General features: G+C 42.9%; 1 protein-coding gene across 1 annotated transcript in view; it reads left to right on the top strand.

Moving 5' to 3' along the window:
* TRPC5 (transient receptor potential cation channel subfamily C member 5) overlaps positions 1-17,739 on the top strand; it is a 267,909-nt gene extending 250,170 nt beyond the window's left edge. The window contains exons 9-12 of the mRNA XM_045471374.1: positions 11,670-11,873; positions 12,124-12,165; positions 13,056-13,145; positions 15,160-17,739. Of these exons, the coding sequence (XP_045327330.1) occupies positions 11,670-11,873; positions 12,124-12,165; positions 13,056-13,145; positions 15,160-15,852 (1,029 nt within the window). The 3' untranslated portion in view covers positions 15,853-17,739. The remainder of the gene's footprint in view (positions 1-11,669; positions 11,874-12,123; positions 12,166-13,055; positions 13,146-15,159) is intronic.
* Positions 17,740-20,886: the final 3,147 nt, after the last annotated feature.

Below are 20,886 nucleotides of genomic sequence, written 5' to 3'. Positions count from 1 at the left end.
ATGCTACACATATGACATACATATGTGACATACATATCCATGTGATATACATGCCCAGAGGCTTGTATGTTGCTGTCCCTCAATCAGAACTTTCCTATGCTGTGTGCTACTCCACTGAGGCCCCACTTCCTCACCTAACAACGGATAGTGGTAGGTGTCTACTGGGAAAGAACCACATTTTTAAATTTCCAGCACCCAGTCACCCTGAAGCCCCCTTTCGTTTCTTTTCCCCACACCCCCACCCCACCTTGTGGTAGGACAAGGAGGACAAGAACGAAAATAATCAGGGCGCTTGGGTGGCTCAGTTGGTTGAACTTCCAACTTTGGCTCCGGTCAAGATCTCGCAGTTCATGAGTTCGAGCCCCGAGCCGGGCTCTGCGCTGGCATCCTGTCAGCACAGAGCCTGCTTCAGATCCTCCGTCCCTTTCTCGCTGCCCTTCCCCCCCGCTTGCACTCTCCCGAAAATAAATAAATAGATAAACAAATAAACAAACAAAAAGAGAGAAGAGGAAAATAATCGAAACTGGCAAGATGACAACAGAAAAGGTAGTAAAGGACTGCAATCCCACTGGTTGGTTTCTGCAAGAACTTAAATGGCTTAAAATCACCCAAATGTCATTCTGAACCTCAGAAAGTAGACGGTTTCTTTGAAGGGCAGTGGAGTGGGTCAGAGGTGGACCACAGAGGAGGGATTTCTCCTCCAATTTGTTGGCCACTCTTCCTGCCATGATCCTTGGAATCAGAGAGAGAACCATAACGACACTTCGTTGTTTGTGACCTGCATTGTTTTTATGACTGCACTTGTGTTCCATATACTAAATGGTCTCTAAATAAAACCCAGCGATGTTTGTGAGGACCTTGCAGGAAGGACCCTTTTAGAAGATGGAAAGTAGACCCTTCTGGAGTCTCAGGGACCTAATGCACCAGGTCAGTTTGCAATTGTCTGTTTTTCTGCCACTTTTATTTATTTATTCATTTTTATTTTTTTAAGTGTTTTTTTAAAGTTTATTTATTTTTGGGAGACAGAGATAGAGCATGAATGGGGGAGGGACAGAAAGAGAGGGAGACACAGAATCGGAAGCAGGCTCCAGGCTCTGAGATGTCAGCACAGAGCCCGACATGGGGCTCGAAGTCATGAACCATGAGAGCATGACCTGAGCCAAAATCAAGAGTCAGACGCTTAACTGACTGAGCCACCCAGGCTCCCCTCTCCATCTATTATCGTCCTCAGTACAGGCAGCCTGCTGCCTTCTCATTAGATAGGCAACATGCATGGACCTTGAAAGCATTACTCAAAGTGAAATAAGTCAGGAAGAGAAAGACAAATATCATATGATCTCATTTCTATATGGAACCTTAAAAATTAAACTAAAAAAAGGACTCATAGAAAAAGAGATCAGATTTGTGGTCATGTGAAAGGAAATTGGAAGAAGGTGGTAAAAGGCACAAACTTCCAGTTCTAAGATAATAAGTACTGGGGATGTAACGTAACAACACGAGGACTATAGTTAACACTACTGGATGGTTTATACTGAAAATTGCTAAGACAGTAGACCCTACAGGTTCTTATCACAAGGAAAAAAGCATTTTTTTCTTTTTTTGTATCTTTATAAGGATATTAATTAAATGTATTGTGATAAGTATATGTAAGTCAAGTCATTCTGTTGTACACCTTAATCTTGTAGGGTACTAGGGGCGCCTGGGTGGCTCAGTCGATTGAGTGTCTGACTCTTGATTTTGGCTCAGGTCATGATCTCACAGAAGTGAGATCGAGCCCCACTGGTGGGGTGCTGGGCTGTGGAGCGTGCTTGAAAGTGTCTCTGCTCTTCTCCCCACCCCCGTGCACGCTCTCTCTCTCAAAAAGAAAAGAAAAGAAAAGAAAAAAAATCTTATACAGTGCTACATGCCAATTATATCTCAATAAAACCAAAAGAAAAATAAGAAGTTTTGCAATGTTTAAATAGGGGCGCCTGGGTGGCTCAGTCAGTTAAGCATCTGACTTCAGCTCAGGTCATGATCTCACGGTTTGTGAGTTCGAGCTCCATGTCGGGCTCTGTGCTGACAGTGAGGGGTCTGCTTGGGATTCTTCTTCTCTCTCCCTCTGTCTCAAAATAAATAAATAAGCTTAAAATTTTTTTTAATAAAGATAATAAAAAATTTAAAAAATAAATAACAATTTCTTCAGTGTTAAATAAACACTATCAGCTTCCCCCACCCTGCCTCCCCAAAAAAGAAAAACCAGAGAGTACCAAGCCTCAGTGACCACCAAATATCTTCCCCGCCACTATTTATCTCTTTGGCTGTGTTGTGTACACATTAAGAAAGGTAGAGACTGTCAGTTATTAATTCTGCCTCTGTCCCTCCTTCCCCCACCCTGTGATTCTCTCCATAGTAGCCTGATAAGCCAGCTTTGTGCATAATGCTGGGTGACCTAATGACATTTTCTTTGGGGGTGTACAAACTATACGAACTTCCTACCATCCAGTCAACACAGGGATGGAAGGGAGGGGTGACCATGGGAAGATAAGGACAGATAGGGACGAGGCAGAGATGCTGGTCTGCTACTTTGGACTGCTGAATACATCTGAGCTAGCAAGTTGAATCCAAGAATTAGTGTTTCCAAAAGTGTGGTCGACAACCACCCGCATCAAGATCATCCACAAAACTTATTACACAACGTCGTAGATTCTCGAGTCTCCCATCCCCGCAGCATCGGTTTTTTGTAGGTCTGAAGTGGGGCCCAGGAATCGGCATGTTGGCAATTTTGGCAATTTTGGCAATTCCCTACTAGACAACTACATATGTTCACCAGGGAGAAGGACCTGCTTGCAACACCCCGTCCTGCAGTTCGAGAAGGTTAATTGGGCTATTGAGGGGGCATCACTGCTAGGGTGCGAGGGATGTTGGGGACAACGGATGGGCAGTGAGTTGGCACTGGACGAAGGGCTCTCTTTTTATGCCCTGGTGTTCTGCAGCTGAGTTTGTGCACTTGACCTGAGGTTCTACAAGGGCTCTAGAGTAGATAAGCCAATATCAAAGTCAGTCCCAGCAGGCCCCAGAATGATTCGAACAGGATATTCTAACCCTCTAGCAACCTTGCGGAAGAGAGGAGGACCACTGTCTTTAGTGACAGGGACCTGACTCCCCTCTAGACCACTACACGTGTGTAATAAGCTGGAGGTGAGGGCATGGGAAGGAATGGTGATACTGAGGGAACTATCTCTACTTCAGGGCTTCCAAGAGACCCGGACTTCCTCCACATTCTGAAGATTCCAGTATATATTTTTTAAATGTTTATTTATTTATTTTTGAGAAGAGGTGCAGAGAGAGAGAGGGAGACAGAGAACCCCAAGCAAGCTCTGTGCTATCAGCGCGGAGCTCAACACGGGGCTTGAGCCCACGAACCGTGAGATCATGACCTGAGCCGAAGTCAGACATTCAACCGACTGAGCCACCCAGGCGCCCCTATTTTTTAAATGAATCAAAACAAAAATGGAGTTGCAAAAACTATGATATATTTTAAATGCTTACATCTTTTTTAAAATTGCATTTTTAGCCCCGAGGCAAAACCACAATACAATGTATAACATTGGGTGAGGTCCAGAAATCTGCATTTTTAACAAGTGCCCCATATGCACACCAACATTTGAGAAGCATGCCCTGAATTTTACCAGGAGGAGAAAGTGCTCCAAGTGAGGTAGACTTCCCTTGAAATGCCAGGAAAGTGAATTCTCTCGCCTCGATTTGGGGTGTGTATGCCACAGCAATTTGTGTTGCTTTCCCATCATAGGGAATCAGAGCTGGTCTTATGCCCAAATGAAGTAAGCAGCTACGAGTTAATGTGAAAAATGCCAAAATATCCCCTTACCCAAAATAACCCTCCGACAAGCCTGCCATTGGGCCCAAGATTCCCGGGAGTAGCTTTTCTCCTTAAAGGTTATTATTAGCTCCACTCTGCTGTGTCGATGCCTGCCACTCTCCCTTTGCATTATGTTATAAAGCTTTCCAATTTGCTAAGGCAAGATGGTTGCTGGCAGGAGATCTACGGGAGTGCATAAGAATTTGTCAAAAGCTGGTAAGAAATTGGCCTTGTAGCTTGATTGCAAGGAAAAGAACCTTGAGCTTGGATTTGTTGAGAAACGTGAAATTGAACAGATATGTTCGTTTGACCTAGCTGTGGCTGTGTGTTCAGAATCTGAGTTAGTCAACAACATTTGAGGGTATACTCTTCAGTCCCAGTACCTTACACTGGGACAGTGAAAGGAGATAAAATATACAGAAGCCTTGGTCTGCTCCACAGGACCTGACAATCTCAAAGGCAATGCAGGGCACACACATGAACTAGAACACATATGTAAATCTATGTGTCATTAAGAGCACATTGAAAGCACATCGTGGTAGCACAAAAGTCCTGAAAATTTTGGCAAGTATGGAAGAGGAAGGACCGCTGCCTATGGTTGTGTAGGTATATCTTACACAAGGAACCCCGCCAGGGGCGGATCTTGGAAAATGTTTAATAGTAACAGTTGAGTGGAAAGGATAGGGCAGAGTAGGAGAACGCATCACCACCAAACACTGAAAATAGGCAAAGAAAAAGCCAATGTGTGATATGTCCATCACATAAGGTGAAAGGCTAGCCCCATGCAAATGTATAAAAATCTTTGAGGCATTGGGGCCCCCGGGGGAACCAGTCGGTTAAGCATCCGACTTCAGCTCAGGTCATGATCTTGCAGTTCGTGGGTTCGAGCCCCACATCGGGCTCTGGGCTGACAGCTCAGAGCCTGCTTTGGATTCTGTGTCTCCCTCTCTTTCTGTCCCTCCCCTGCTCCTGTTCTGTCTCTGTCTCTCAAAAATAAGTAAATGTTAAAAAATTTTTGTAAAAACCTTTGAGGCATTTAGGGATGTTTAGACAAATACAACCACAAGAACCAATCTATAATCTTGCAATTCACATTAGATCAAGGATTGAAAATAAAACAGATTTCTACATGCCAAATCATCTTTTTGTCCATATTGTTCACTGCTGCAATCATAACACCTAGCATCTATATATATTTGATGAATGAATGAATGAAAGAATGTATGTATGAATGCATACTTACTAATCACTTTGCAACTCACGCTGTTTAATCCTTCCAGGTGGTCTGTTATTTCCAGAGCTTCAGGATCCGGGTGTTAATTCTGCATACTAATTACATTCTGTGTGATGTTCCCACCACCACTACTGGACAGTCATCACTCTATACCCAGAGCCTAGCAGAGTGCCTGGGATATAGTAGTTAGTTGCTCAACATAGGAATCAAAGAATGGGGAGGTTAGGTGGGCCATGAATTGATACATGATAAGTGAATGTAAAAGGACCATTGAGACAATAATTTGCAGTAACTTCTGTGCTAAGTTACATGGTAATTCCCAACCTAAGCCCACCTGAGCACTAGGGGAATGGAATGGTAGCAATTGGGGTCCTAAATGGAGTAGGGACAATGAGGGACACCAGAAAGCCTCCGAAGCTCAAAAAGATGCCTATGGTGTATAAGTTCACCCACCATATGACTCTATTACTTTGTTGAGATCGAATGCCTTTTTTCCCTTAGAATTTTAGACAACTATTTTCTTTTAAAAAGGACATTACTTCTTAGTGTTTAAAACACAAACAAAAAGCTTACCTCACCCAGGGGTTTAAAAAAAAAAAGAGCATTTCCAGATAGCAGGATCTCTAGGCAAGTTTGAAAATGTGACTCAGTTCATCTTAAGAAATACTTATTGAATAGCTACTTCATTTCCAGAACTATGGAAACATTCCATGAATGAGAGACTGGCTATTTGGGGCCATCAAAGGGTAAAATGAAAATTCAAGGTTTGTTTCTGGTGTTGTTGGCTCAGAAATGTAGTGGAAAGAACCAACAATTATATAGGTCTTACTACATAGCAGGCCTTGGCATTTTACATTGATTTCTCTTTTTGTTGTTTATGTATTTTTGAGAGGAGACAGAGTGTGAGCGGGGGAGGGGCAGAGAGAGAGAAGGCGACACAGAATCCGAAACAGGCTCCAGGCTCTGAGCTGTCAGCACAGAGCCCACTGTGGGGCTTGAATTCACAAACTGTGAGGTCATGACCTGAGCCAAAGTCGGACACTTAACCGACTGAGCCACCCAGGCGCCCCTTTATTTCTGAAATTCCACAGCAATTCAGGTTGGTAGGTATTTTCCTCGACTTTAACATTTGAGAAAACCATCAGAGATTGGGATTGACAGGTCTGAAGTCACACAACTAATAGCAGAACGGTATTTTAAACCCTGGTCTGCCGAACTCCAAAACCTCTGCTCTTTCCACAATGGCAGGCTAGCCCTCACGATTTAATGCTGCCCTTACCCCCGTCTTCCTCTGCATGCCAGCTTGCCTACAGCACCATTATCTCGCAATGCAGGATTCCAGGGCAATGATAGTTACTATAGCGGTAAGTGTGTGTGTGTGTGTGTGTGTGTGCGCGCGTGCATGTGTGTGTGCAATTTACATATTGACGCTCCCATCAAGGGCCTTCAAGGGTTTGTCCAGCATACTTTCTAATGAGTTTGAAGGGAAAAAATCGGGGCGCCTGGGTGGCTCAGTCGGTTGGGCGGCCGACTTCGGCTCAGGTCATGATCTCACGGTCCGTGAGTTCGAGCCCCGAGTCGGGCTCTGTGCTGACAGCTCAGAGCCTGGAGCCTGTTTCAGATTCTGTGTCTCCCTCTCGCTGACCCTCCCCTGTTCATGCTCTGTCTCTCTCTGTCTCAAAAATAAATAAAACTTTAAAAAAATTTTTACAGAAGGGAAAAAATCTATGTATCCTTTTATATTTTGGGGGTTGACATCTAGAAATGTCATCATAAGTTTAAACAATTGCAAATGATATAATTTCAGGAATATGATAAATATAAATATTTAAAATAAAATTATCCTGGGGGAACTGGGTGGTTCAGTCAGTTGGTTAGGTATGCAAATCTTGATCTCAGATCAGGTTTTGATCTCAGGGGCTTGATCTCAGGGTTGTGAGTTTGGACCCCGAGTTGGGCTCCACACTGTGCATAAAGCCTACTAAAATAAAACAAAATAAAATAAAATAATAAAATAAAATAAAATAAAACTATCTAGTCACTCATTTAAATTTATCCAATGGAATCTGAATGCCACAGCGATTTGCTACTCATAGGCATGTATTTAAAAATTAAATGGCTATAATCTTTAAGGGCAGAAAGTTTACATCATTCCTTTTCTCTTTGAATTCTTCTTTCCATTCACATCCCCACAGGATTTTATCCTAATGTCATAAAATTTTTGTTTTAAGTATTTTATGACTATTGATCATGACAATATTTCTTCAGAACAAAAATATAAATTAAATTTTAATGTTTTATTTCCTGCAGCCAGAAGGTAATAAATGTTAAAACATTTCTTTTTTTTTTAAGTTTATTTTTTTTTTTTTGAAAGAGATAGCAAGCGGGAGAGGGGCAGAGAGAGAGAGAGGGAGATGGAGAATCCCAAGTGGGCTCCGTGTTATCAACGCAGAGCCCAATGCGGGGCTCAAACTCACAAACTGTGAGATCATGACCTGAGCTGAAACCAAGAGTTGGATGCTTAACTGACTGAGCCACCCAGGCACCCCTAAAACATTTCTTTTGAGTTTAGTTATGATTCAATGATTAGCAGTCCAAAACATCTCAAGGAACACAAATACAATACAAATTTTGGTAAATAACTTTAAGACATAAACATACATTTTTATTGGAAATGCGTTTCTTCAATATGTGGTTAGGGTTTTTCATCCAGCTAGTTATTATATCCATAGAATATTACATAATATTTAGGAACAAAATTCAGCTTCAACTATGTTTTTATATTTTTATGACAGTAAGTGCTAAGAAGCCTTTTCATATCAATAAGTATATGTGAATGGACAGTTTTATTATGCCATTGTCATTCAATTTTCTTGAACTCTCAGTTACATGCCAAAAGATCATATAATCCTTTTTTGAAAAATAATATTTTAACAGTCTATCATCTGACAACTTGATTAGGTTCCCCTTATATTTTACATAAAGCAAAGATCTATAAACTGTATTACTTTAGAAAAGGATTTGTTACTCAAGATTACCGCCATTCAGTTTCTCCATTTCTGGGAAGTAATACTGTGGTAAGAAGCCTCTACAATGGCCCTCCACTGATCCCCACTTCCTGGAATTTGACCCCTTATACAATCTGTTCTCCTTGAGCATGGGCTAGACGTAGGGACTCAATTCTAACAAACAGAATATGACAAAAGTGATGTCACTTCAGAGATTAGGTTACATGAAGATCTTGGCTTTTCTCATTGACTCCCTCTGAGTGAAGCGTGCTGCCATGTTATGAGCTCTCTTTTTTTTTTTTTTTTAATTGTTTTAATGTTTATTTATTCTTGAGACAGGGAGAGAGAAAGAGAGAGAGAGAGTGCGCGCGCGTGCGCCTGAGCGGGGAGGGGCAGAGAGGGAGACACAGAATCCAAAGGAGGCTCCAGGTTCCCAGCTGTCAGCACAGAGCCCGACGCGGGGCTTGAACTCACAAGCCATGAGATCATGACCTGAGCCGAAGTCGGATGCTTAACCGACTGAGCCACCCAGGCGCCCCAATGTTATGAGCTGTCTTTTTTTTTTTTTTAACACTTTTTAAATGTTTTTATTTATTTTTGAGACAGAGAGAGACAGAATGTGAGAAGGGAGGAACAGAGAGAGAGGGAGACACAGAATCTGAAGCAGGCTCCAGGCTCTGGGCTGACGAGCTGTCAGCCCAGAGCCTGGTGCGGGGCTCGAACTCACAGACTGTGAGATCATGACCTGAGCTGAAGTCAACTGCTTAACCGACTAAGCCACCCAGGCGCCCCACCCAATGTTATGAGCTGTCTTAAAGAGAAGCCCGTATGGCAAGGAGCTGAGAAACGTCTTCAGCCAATAGCAAGGGACTAAGATCCTCAGTCCAACAGTGATAAATTTCATTTCATTGAAATTAATACAGTTTGCTCTATGAAAACACCAGTAAGAAAGCACTATGAAAAGATGCAGACTGGGAGAAAACATTTGCAAGTCACATTCCTGACAAAGAGCTTGTATCCAAGAATACAGGCATACCTCGTTTTATTGTGCTTCGAAGATACTGCTTTTTACAAATGTAAGGTTTATGGCAACCCTGCATTGAGCAAGTCCATCGGCGCCACTTTTCCAACAGCATTTGCTCACTTTTTGTCTCTGTCTCACATTTTGGTAATTCTCGCAATATTTCAAACATAGTCATTGTTATATTTGTTATGGTGATCTGTGATCAGTGATCTCATTTTTTTTGAGAGAGAGAGAGAGAACACACATAAGCGGGGGAGGGGCAGAGAGAGAGAGAGAGAGAGAGAGAGAGAATCCCAAGCAGTCTCCATGATAACAGGGTGAAGATCAGAACTGCGAGATCAGACCTCAGCCAAAACCAAGAGTCGGAGGCTCAACTGACTGAGCCACCCAGGTACCCCAATGGTTACCATTTTTTAGCAATAAAGTACTTTCTAACTAAATTATGTACATTGTTTTTTGAACATAATACTATTGCACACTTAAAAGATGACAGTATAGGGGTGCCTGGGTGGCTCAGTCGATTAAGCATACAACTTCAGCTCAGGTCGTGATCTCGTGGTTTGTGGGTTCAACCCCCGCACCGGGCTCTGTGCTGACAGCTTAGAGCCTGGAGCCTGCTTCGGATTCTGTGTCTCCCTCTCTCTCTGCCTCTCCCCCGCCCATGCTTTGTCTCTCTCTCAAAAATAAATAAACACTAAAAAAATTTTTTTAAGGTGACAGTATAGTGTAAACATAACTTTTATATGCACTACCAATCCAAAAAATTCATTTGACTCACTTTAGTGCAGTGTTAGCTTTATTGTGATGGTCTGGGACCAAAACCACAACATCTCCAAGGGATGCCTATGTATAAAAAAAACTATCAAAATTCACCCGTAAGAAAAAAATGCAATACAAATGGACAAAGGGTCTGCACAGACGCTTCACCACAGACGGTATATAAATATCAAATAAGCATATGAAAAGATGCTCGACATCATTCGCTATTTGGGAAGTGAGTCTTAAAACCATAATGGGATCCAACTACTTATCTGTTAGAATGGAGCAACTTTCAAAACCTGACACGTGGTTTGTCAGGATGAGCACAGGGTGACATTTGGAAGTGTTGAATCACTATATTGTACACCTGAAACTAATATAACACTGTATGTTCACGAGCTGGAGTTAAAACAGAAACTTGATAAAGAGAATAAACACCTGACAAGTGCTAAGGAAGTCACGGAGCAAGTGGTGGGAGTGAAAAGTGGCACAGCCACTCAGGAAGACAGTTTGGCAGTTGATTATAAAGTTAAATGCACACTTGGGCGCCTGGGTGGCTCAGTCGGCTAAGTGTCCGACTTTGGCTCAGGTCATGATCTCGCAGTTCGTGGGTTCCAGCCCAAAGTCGGGCTCTGTGCTGACAGCTCAGAGCCTGGAGCCTGCTTCGGATTCTGTGTCTCCCTCTCTCTCTGCCCCTCCCCTGCTCATGCGCTGTCTCTCTCTGTCTCAAAAATAAATAAAAACATTTAAAAAACTAAAAGAAAATAAAGTTAAATGCACGCTTACCACGTGACTCGGCAATACTACCCTAGCTTGTCAAGCTAGAGAGGTTAAACTTATGTTCAGCAATAACCTGTGCGTGAATGTTCCAAGCAGCTTTATTCATAATTGCTAACACTGAAAACAACCAAATGTTCTTCAAGAAGCGAATGAAGAAACCGTGGTACATCCATATAATGGAAAACCACTCAGCACTAAAATGGAACACAGATGAAGCTCAAAGCCAGTCTCAAAAGATTATCTACCGTATGATTGCATCTATCTGGTATTTTGGTTTTTTTTTAAAGTTTATTTTTTTAAGAGAAAGAGAGAGAGAGAGAGAGCAGGGGAGGGGCAGAGAGAAAGGGAGAGAAGGAATCCCAAGCAGGCTCCATGGTGTCAGCACAGAGCCTGATGCAGGGCTTGATCCCACGAACCGAACTGTGAAATCATGACCTGAGCTGAAATCAAGAGTTGGATGCTCAAGACTTAGCCATCCAGGTGCTCCTAAAGTTTATTTATTTTGAGAGAGAGAGAGAGGGAGGGAGGAAGGGAGGGAGAGAGAGAGACAGAGAGACAGAGAGAGAGAGAGAGAGAGAATGAGCAGGGCAGGGGCAGATAAGGAGAGAAAGAATCCCAAGCAGGCTCTGCACTGTCAGCATGGAGCCCAATGCAGGGCACAAACGAACTGTGAGATCATGACCTGAGCTGAAACCAAGAGTCGGTCGCTCAACCAACTGAGCCACAAGCGCCCTCCCGCTGTTGGATATTTAGCCTGTTGCCAGTTAGTTTGCTAAGATAAGCTACAGCGCTACAGGGAACGACCCGGTGCATACATCTTTTTGCAAGTATAATAATAAGTTAAATCTCTAAAAGTAGGATTACCAGGTCCTAGGGTATGTGTAATTTGAGTTTTTATACCTACTGACAGATTGCCCTCTATCAAAGCAAGCAGAACTTTTAGAATGAGTCATGTGTGCATTCTGCAGTGCCCCATCCCAAACTCTTGAATTCTCTCTTTCATAGGATCATGCCGATATTGAGTGGAAATTTGCAAGGACAAAGCTCTGGATGAGTTACTTTGATGAAGGCGGCACCTTGCCACCTCCTTTCAATATCATCCCCAGTCCCAAGTCATTTCTCTACCTTGGTAACTGGTTCAACAACACCTTCTGCCCCAAAAGAGACCCTGATGGGAGACGGAGGAGGCACAACTTGAGAAGCTTCACAGTAAGGCTTTTAAAAATTATGTTTTGGGTTTTTTTTTAACAGAACTGTTTTCTATCTCCCCCCACCCCAACACCCTTGGTGACAGTCCGTGTATTAAACATCAAAAAATCACTTCAACTCCCCGATGCTTGGGAGCTTGTAGGCAGGAGCTCCTCCGTTATTCTCCAGCCCTAATATTTAGAAATATATTCGAGTGGATGGGTTGCTGGGAGACCACTGATCTAAGCTCTCTGTCCATTTTCAATTACAGGAACGCCATGCTGACAGCCTGATACAGAATCAACATTACCAGGTAAAGCTCGTCCCAGGGACTAAGCACAATAGTTCTTGGTCAGTTGTGTGACCTTGGACAAGTCACTTAACCTCAGCGAGCCTCAGTTTCTGCATTTGTGAAATGGGGGGGGGGGAACATTTAAGTCACAGTATTGTCGCGAGAATTGAGTGGTGAGCACGTATGTATGATGAAGTGTGCATGTGCACGCGTGCCTGTGTGTATGTGTGGCCTGCCTGGCACAATGCCTGCCACGTCTCATCACCACTACTAATACAAAGCGGAGCACATCCCCAGGAGGCTAAGTGAAAAGAGGCCATCCCTGTGAAGGACAGGTGATATTTAAGAAAAATATCTGGACTGGGCGGCTGGCCGGCTCAGTCTGTAGAGCACATGACTCTTAATCTCAGGGTGGTGAGTTTGAGCCCCACGTTGGGCGTGGAGCCTACTAAATAACTAAATGAATATCTGGATTATGTAATTAGTGGACATTGAGATCAGTAGACTTTGTGACACCGAAGAATGACTTTCTCAATTTTCTAAAAGGAAGAACTCTCATCTTACTGGGAGGGTTAAAGCTTCATCCAGCTTGAAGGAGGAAGGGTATTGACCACGTCCCTTCAAGGATTATTCCATTCTCCTCATTGTATAGATGGGAATCTGTGTTTGCTTTGTGTGTGGGCAGAAATTTTTCCCTTCGGGTAAAGCTGCTCTTATGAGCCCACTCTGCCACCAAATTTGGACACTTGCAGGAAATGACTGGATCCTGGGAGAATGTGCTATTGCAAAGACAGTCTAAGCATATTTTATTTCTTGGATGTGTTTCTTATTTTACTGAGAGCCTGAGAAGAAAACTGAATGCTTCTTTATGTGTGTTTTTTTTTGTTGTTGTTGTTGTTGTTAATTTCCAGGAAGTTATCAGGAATTTAGTCAAAAGATACGTGGCTGCTATGATAAGAAATTCCAAAACGAACGAGGGACTGACAGAAGAAAATTTTAAGGTGATTTAATCACAAAGTGGTTGAATTTCTCATTTCACATTTCTTAAGCATCTTTTGATCTTCACCAAGTTTGAGGTTTCTGGTGATAATTTCAACCTCCTATAACCCACCAACACCAGCTAGAATTTTTACTTTCTCTCCGAGTGGTCTGTCTCCCAGAAAGTGGAGAGATTTCGCCAATGTCTCTTGCCACAATCAGCTTTATGAACGAAAGACATTTGCCTTATTCTTTTAATATTCTGGGTGTCTCACGGTGTGGGAATTGAAATTGAATGATATGGCAAGGACGTATCGTGAGGGGCAAGATAGCAAAAGGACATATAAAGGCCTTCTTTAAAGATACAAGATGAAGACCAACCAATCCATTATTAAATCTTCCTTTTCATTTTTCTAATGCTTATTTATCTTAGAGAGAGAGAGAGAGAGAGCACAAGCAGTGGAGGAGCAGAGAGAGACAGACTCTGAAGCCGGCTCCAGGCTCCGAGCTGTCAGCACAGAGCCCGACACAGGACTCGAACCCACGAACCGCGAGATCATGACCTGAGCCGAAGTCGGACGCTTAACCAACTGAGCCACCCCTTCCATCTAAGATTTAACAAACCCTATCATTACACATTAAAACTCTCCTAATACTGGCATGAGCCCAAAGCAGTGGTTCTCAGTCAGAGGCAATTTTGTTCTTTAGGGCACATTTGGCGATGTCTGGAGGCAATTTTGGTGGTCACACCAGACGTGTGTGCCAGTGGCATCTAGTGGGTGGAGACCGAGATTGCTACTAAACATCCTACAACGCCCAGAACAGCCCCCCACGACCCAGACTCTCAACATGGCAAGCGACTGAAGAGCCCTACCTTAGAACACAGGTATATTTTCTAAGGAACATAAAAAGGCCTTTATCCTAACCCACAGATGGAAGTCATCTCGTGAGGGCCTGCTACGTGCCAAGCACTCCCCTGGGTGCTGGGGTACAGTGATGAGCAAGACCTAACCAGCCCCCACTCTTGTGGTGTGGCACGCACTAATGATCGAAGGTGACAAATGACTGGATCTTCTGACAGGATCGACACAGGGCGCTGTGGAGACAGAGAGGAGAGACACTCAAGTGGGATTTGGGATGTCAGAGCAGCTTTTCAGAAGAAGCCGTGTTTAAGCTGGGGAGCCAGATAAAGGAGAGTTGCGGAGGAGAGTGTCCTAGGCAGACAGACCAGCACAGGCAAAGGCCCAGAGGCAAGAGACGGTATGTCTATGCAGGTGGACAGCAGGAGAGCAAAATGTTCCCACTTAAGCTTTGAGAAGGTGGTCTTTAAAGGAAAACTCTAGGGGCGCCTGTGTGGCTCAGTCGGTTAAGCGTCCGATTTCGGCTCAGGTCATGATCTCACGGTTCTGGGTTCGAGACCCGCATCAGGCTGCTCATTGTCAGCACGGAGCCCGGAGCCCGCTTGGGACCCTCTATCCCCCCGTGCTCGCTGCCCCTCCTGCGCTTGCGTGCACTCTCTCAAAAATAAGCAAACACTAAAGGAGCAATCTAGCATCTAGGCAGTCAGAGATAGAAGAATTGCCTGGGGACCTGTGTAGACAGGGACCCCTGTCCTCAAACAGCAGTCTCTAACCTGACATGTTCCACTTCCCTAGTTTTATTCCGTGGGGTCCTAAAAGCTTTTTCCTCTGCTGCAGTCTTTCTATATGCAGATACGCCTATGAGAGCTAGTGCCCTAATCGAATACCTTAATCACTAGTTAACGTTGTAATAGGGACAGGTCTGCTGCTGTCCTCTTGATAAGGACCATCTGAAATCAGCGTTACTAATTGCACGATGTTGCCAATGGCCACCCCTGCCCACAGAATTATTAATATGTTTTTCTTGTACTGGAATAATGTGAGATTTTGCCGGTAGTTTGTGTACTTGTGATTTGCCATTAGGCAAAGCCTGGAACGTTCCGAAGGACACCCAGTGAGCCTATCTTGAACAAAAGGCCACGCTTCTTAACATAACGTATCTTCTCTCTTGCCCCAGGAATTAAAGCAGGACATCTCCAGCTTTCGATATGAAGTACTCGACCTCTTAGGAAATAGGAAACACTCAAGGAGAAGTTTTTCCGCGAGCAGCACCGAACTGTCCCAGAGGGATGATACCAATGATGGCAGTGGTGGGGCTCGGGCCAAATCCAAGAGTGTCTCTTTCAATTTAGGCTGCAAGAAAAAGGCCTGCCACGGGCCACCTCTCATCAGAACCATGCCAAGAGCCGGCGGTGCCCAAGGGAAGTCAAAAGCCGAGTCATCAAGCAAACGCTCCTTCATGGGTCCTTCTCTCAAGAAACTCGGCCTCCTATTCTCCAAGTTTAACGGTCATATGTCTGAACCCAGTTCAGAGCCAATGTGCACCATTTCGGATGGCATCGCTCAGCAGCACTATATGTGGCAGGACATCAGGTATTCTCAGATGGAGACCGGGAAAGCAGAGGCCTGCTCTCAAAGTGAAATTAACCTCAGTGAGGTAGAATTAGGGGAAGCCCGGGGCGCTGCTCAGAGCCGTGAATGCCCTCTAGCCTGTTCCAGCTCTCTCCACTGTGCATCCAGCATCTGTTCCTCGAATTCTAAACTTTTAGACTCCTCAGAGGACGTCTTTGAAACTTGGGGAGAGGCTTGCGACCTGCTCATGCACAAATGGGGTGACGGACAGGAAGAACAAGTTACAACTCGGCTCTAAGTCAGACCCCTACCACCTGTTCTGGAACTCAAGAGAAACTTTGTAATTTCCTTGCTCTCAAAGGTGACACGGCATACGACTCCCTCATTGCCCTGAGCCACCCCAGCCCCACCCCTCCCCCACCCCTCCCCCACCGCCCCCCCAGAAAGGGGAGTGAAACTCCTATTATTTTCACTGTCTTTTATAGCCACATTTTCCATGTTCCGTTCTTGTGATTACGATTCTCGTTACTGCTATTATTTGCCTTTTTATACCTATTAACACTAAGTCCATTTCTCAACCAACTGAAGGGGTGTTTGCCCCTGGTCAGCAGAGGTGCAGTGGGTGCTTAACCCCTTGGCTTTGCTTTTCTTACCCTTGCTTCCTTGAAGCTCCAGGTGCCACTTTGCTACTGTTGCTGCCGCTCAGATTCCTGACCTTCCTCAGGGTCTCACCGCATTTCCCCACGAGACTGAGGGAGGTGCTCAGCAGTCCCCACCAGCTATCAAATAAGGCAAAGCAATCTGCCTGTCTCCGTCGCCCTTCAGTGCTCCACGCTGCCCATTCTGGTCCAATGAACAGCATCAAAGGGAGACTGAACAGACTCCAAAGAATTGTCAGCTTGTGGTTTCTAGGTATAACTGGCCTTCTTGTTGTTTTTGTTTTTAAACACGACAACTTCTGTGCTCGCTTCGGCTGCACACACACTTAAACACGACAACTTCTCCTGATCGTGGGGGCGGTTGGCTTCTTTGGTTTCTTAAAGATGTGCTAGTTGCCCTAATATTTACCACGTAGTATGTGTCGTATCTAGTAAGTTAGTGAATTCCTTTCTTGTGTTTGTGTGTTTCCGTTCCTTACGGCATTTTAAAATGCGACAGTATCGAGATTAGTATTTAGGATGTGTCCTGTTTTTAAAAAACTTCTGCACTCTAACCAGTAGTCACTACATCTCAGAGGTTGGCAAGAAAAATAATTAGCTGGTACATTCATAGGATCCTATCTACTGTGGATAGTTTTAATCATCATTGCTATCGAAAGCATTTCTAAGGTAAAAGTCTGGGTTTGAAAATGTTTTTTAATCAGAAAGATAACCTCTTGTTAAGGTGTTGAAATCTGAAAAGAGCATCTTCGTGAAAGAACAATGTTGGGTCTAGATAACCTGATTCAGGTTGCAGTTTGAATATTCATGGGGGACAGTGAAATTGCATGTGTAAACTTATGTTAGACATATAACGTGACCTTAGTGAATTCATGGAACTATAAACGTGATCCGAATTCTACTGTCTTCAAAGAAAGCAGCATTTATACATACAAATTATTTGCCACAGCTTGAGAGTACCTCATCAGATTCCAAAGGTTAAAAATGAAGGTTAAAAAATGAAGTCCATAATACATATGGTTATCATGTTGATCCAATAACCCCTGAGAAATAATCTGCTGACCAACGGTGGGTTTGGGGGGGGGTGTATTTTTTTTTTTTTTACCAACATTAGCACAAAGTTATCCCCAACTTACACTCTAACATATGATCCAAACAGCCCTAGGTCTGGGTACTAGAGAGTAAATTAACAGTGCGTAGCTCAGAAAACTCAGAAGGTTAGGATGTTCTGTTCCTGTAAATTGCAACAGTAACAGAAATCCATCTAAAACCATGTGTGTACTTTCTGGTAAAAGTAAGTATGATGAAGCATTTTCAAATAATGCCTATATGCCTCCAAGAGAGCTTGTGACAGTGTAGTTTCTGTTATTTGAACAGATTCCCATTTCCAGCCCTAGCTTTGGTGACTGATGGTCAAAATATTTCACATGAACATGAGGTTCACATGAACAAGAAGTGAGGAGGGGGAGAACAGGAGGAAGTGTTGAAGAATAAAGCTCAGATCCAAGGAAAAACCATCAAGAGAACGAGATGCATCAAGACCCATATGGCAACAGACTGTCCCCAAGTAATTCTCTGATCATATCTCAAGTGATTGTTTACTCAAATTCAACTTCTCTCCTGCTTCACCAAGTGGAACTATCATAAATGGCCTTAACGTCAATAACAGGCTATTTTCCAGAAGGAAAGTTTCTAAATTTACAGATACGACTTTTGCAATTGTCAGATTCACTTTCAATAATAAATAGAGCCTGGGCTACATCCCTAATTCATATTAATGGCACCCAAACCCAATACATGGCCCTACTTCATCAAAAGAAAAAGGTATCTCTTTCTCACAAATGCATGTACTTATGATAACCTAGGTATAATTGTTCTGGCAGTTACTCTATTGATTTGTCAGAAAACGAGGGTAGCCACACAGCCATGCTCCAAAACAGTCTTCTCTCGGTTAGGTTCTAAAGAGAGAATATGTATAAATTATAGCAGCCAATCTGTACTACTAAGAGAAACCAGTGTCATATTTCATGGGCAGTACATTTCTTTCCAGATCTCCTCAGGGTTATCGTCTTTATGACTTGGCTTACAACTTCACTAGCTAACTTGAGCCCTGGTTATGATGGGGATTGAGGACAGCTGTTAAAGCTGAAGGGCAATTGCCCTAACATTCATACTGGTGACATCAACATTTTTATTAACTCTAACTCAGAAAAATAGGAACTCTTAACACAGAAAAGAAGGAAAAGAGATTTGTGTTCACCTCTGGACCTCTGTAGACGCTCTGGACCGGCTACTATCAACAAAGGCATTTCAAATACAGTGCTTAAATATGCCATCTGACCCTAGAGAAGGTCTAAGCTGATGTGAGAGTAAATTTATAAACACAGAAAATTAGAGCTAAGAAAGAACCTCAAAGAGAACCTACTCTATTGCAACCTCTTGTTTTACAAATAGAAAAAAAAAAGGTCCAGAGAAGAATAATGACTTGTTCAAGGTCACAGAGCCAATCAATAAACCCAAACCTTCTAAATCACAGAAACAAGACATTTGTTATTAAGCATATATATTATATATTATACATACGAGATGTGAAAATGGAATAGCTGCTATATGTATGTTTTTGTCCATTTGCCTACAAACTTCAGAGTGACATATTTTTTAAAGCTTATTTATTTCTTTTGAGAGAGAGAGACAGAGAGAGTGAGTGTGTGTGTGGGGTGGGGGGCAGAGAGAGACGAGGAGAGAGAATCTCAAGCAGGCTCCACATCACCAGCGCAGAACCTGATGCGGGGCTCGATCCCATGAACTGTGAGATCATGACGTGAGCCAAAAAAAAAGTTGGGCACTTAACCCACTGAGCCACCTCGGCGCCCCGAGGCTGACATATTTTAAATGTAAAGCTAAAAATGTGCCCCAAAGTCAAATATAATAATACATGGTATGAGTCATTTACTACTTGTCTAAATACCTAATACCATGGTTCATCTCCATTATAGTTGGCCTTCTTCTCACTTCTAGACACCTGTACTTATTTGGTTGATTCCATCATAGTTACATCAGAGTGTCCCTGATCATTAGCAAGGGTAAAAATCTTGCAATGAAAATGACCATTGTTGAAGTATCTCTACCACGTCTAACTTTAAGTCCAGGGGAGTACAAATTCAGAGGAAAGATTTTAGCTTTAAGTCCAGGGGAGTACAAAGACAGGGGAAAGACTTCAAATTCAATTTTCACTCTTCTCTGGCCTAATTTAGGCTATTTAAGCTAAGTCCAAAACATCTAAACATCTGTCTGCAATTTTGATTAAAGAACTTAAAGAAAAAAGCCTAGGGCCTCTACCTTTTGTGAATGACTTCAATAATAATCAAATACTTTTTCAGTAAGAACTTCACAGTTCTTAGGGCAGTGCAAACCTCTCCTGTAAATTTCATTGAATTTCAGTGAAAGACATGAGTTGACACCTTAGCCAGAAAATAGCAATGGCCATTTGATATTCCTATTGCCTTGTGAGTGAGACTCAAGTGGTATTTTGACTGAACAGTTTAGGTGGCCCAGTCCTTGCTTTATTAAATCATCAGGTAAAAAGTACCTGAAGTTATTAGGCAGACATTCTTCCCTGTTTAAAAGTACATAAGAAAAACTGACCATATTATTTTGGTAACCAAGTTTTCAAAACTGCTAACAAACAGATTGTTTGTATAGACATAGCCAATGGAAATTGATGGGATCGTTCAGATCCTTTAAACAGTTTCTTCACATCTACTTGTCAGCTCCCTCTAACTCCTGTGGCTTTGCCTCAAATCTATGGGCATTTTAGAATGTTTCTCTGGCTTACTTTATCTAGATAATTGTTCCATATATCCACTTTGCTGGTGTGTAACTAACCACTGGAACCGAGTACCACAGTTCAATGCGATCACACTTTACTACAGAGAAGTGCTATTTCTACTGTATCTCCAAATTACATTTTATCCAACAGAGTGGGTTTTGGCTTGCATTGCTTTTAGGCAGAGGTTTGTAATAGTGAGAACCTTATTTGTGTTATACACACACACAGGCATACACACACGCGCATGCACACAATGAAACTTTTTTTTTTTCTCTTGTGAATGGGAATTTTTTTTTTATTTATTTTTTTATTATATGAAATTTATTGTCAAATTGGTTTCCATACAACACCCAGTGCTCATCCCAAAAGGTGCCCTCCTCAATACCCATCACCCACCCTCTCCTCCCTCCCACCCCCCATCAACCCTCAGTTTGTTCTCAGTTTTTAACAGTCTCTTATGCTTTGGCTCTCTCCCACTCTAACCTCTTTTTTTTTTTTTTTTTTCTTTTTTCCTCCCCCTCCCCCATGGGTTCCTGTTAAGTTTCTCAGGATCCACATAAGAGTGAAATCATATGGTATCTGTCTTTCTCTGTATGGCTTATTTCACTTAGCATCACACTCTCCAGTTCCATCCACGTTGCTACAAAAGGCCATATTTCATTTTTTCTCATTGCCACGTAGTATTCCATTGTGTATATAAACCACAATTTCTTTATCCATTCATCAGTTGATGGACATTTAGGCTCTTTCCATAATTTGGCTATTGTTGAGAGTGCTGCTATGAACATTGGGGTACAAGTGCCCCTATGCATCAGTACTCCTATATCCCTTGGGTAAATTCCTA

The sequence above is a fragment of the Leopardus geoffroyi genome, chromosome X (assembly GCF_018350155.1).
Source record: "Leopardus geoffroyi isolate Oge1 chromosome X, O.geoffroyi_Oge1_pat1.0, whole genome shotgun sequence".
NCBI classification, from domain to species: domain Eukaryota; kingdom Metazoa; phylum Chordata; class Mammalia; order Carnivora; family Felidae; genus Leopardus; species Leopardus geoffroyi.
The sequence above is the reverse complement of the archived record's forward strand: the minus strand, read 5'-3'. Positions and strand labels throughout refer to the sequence as shown.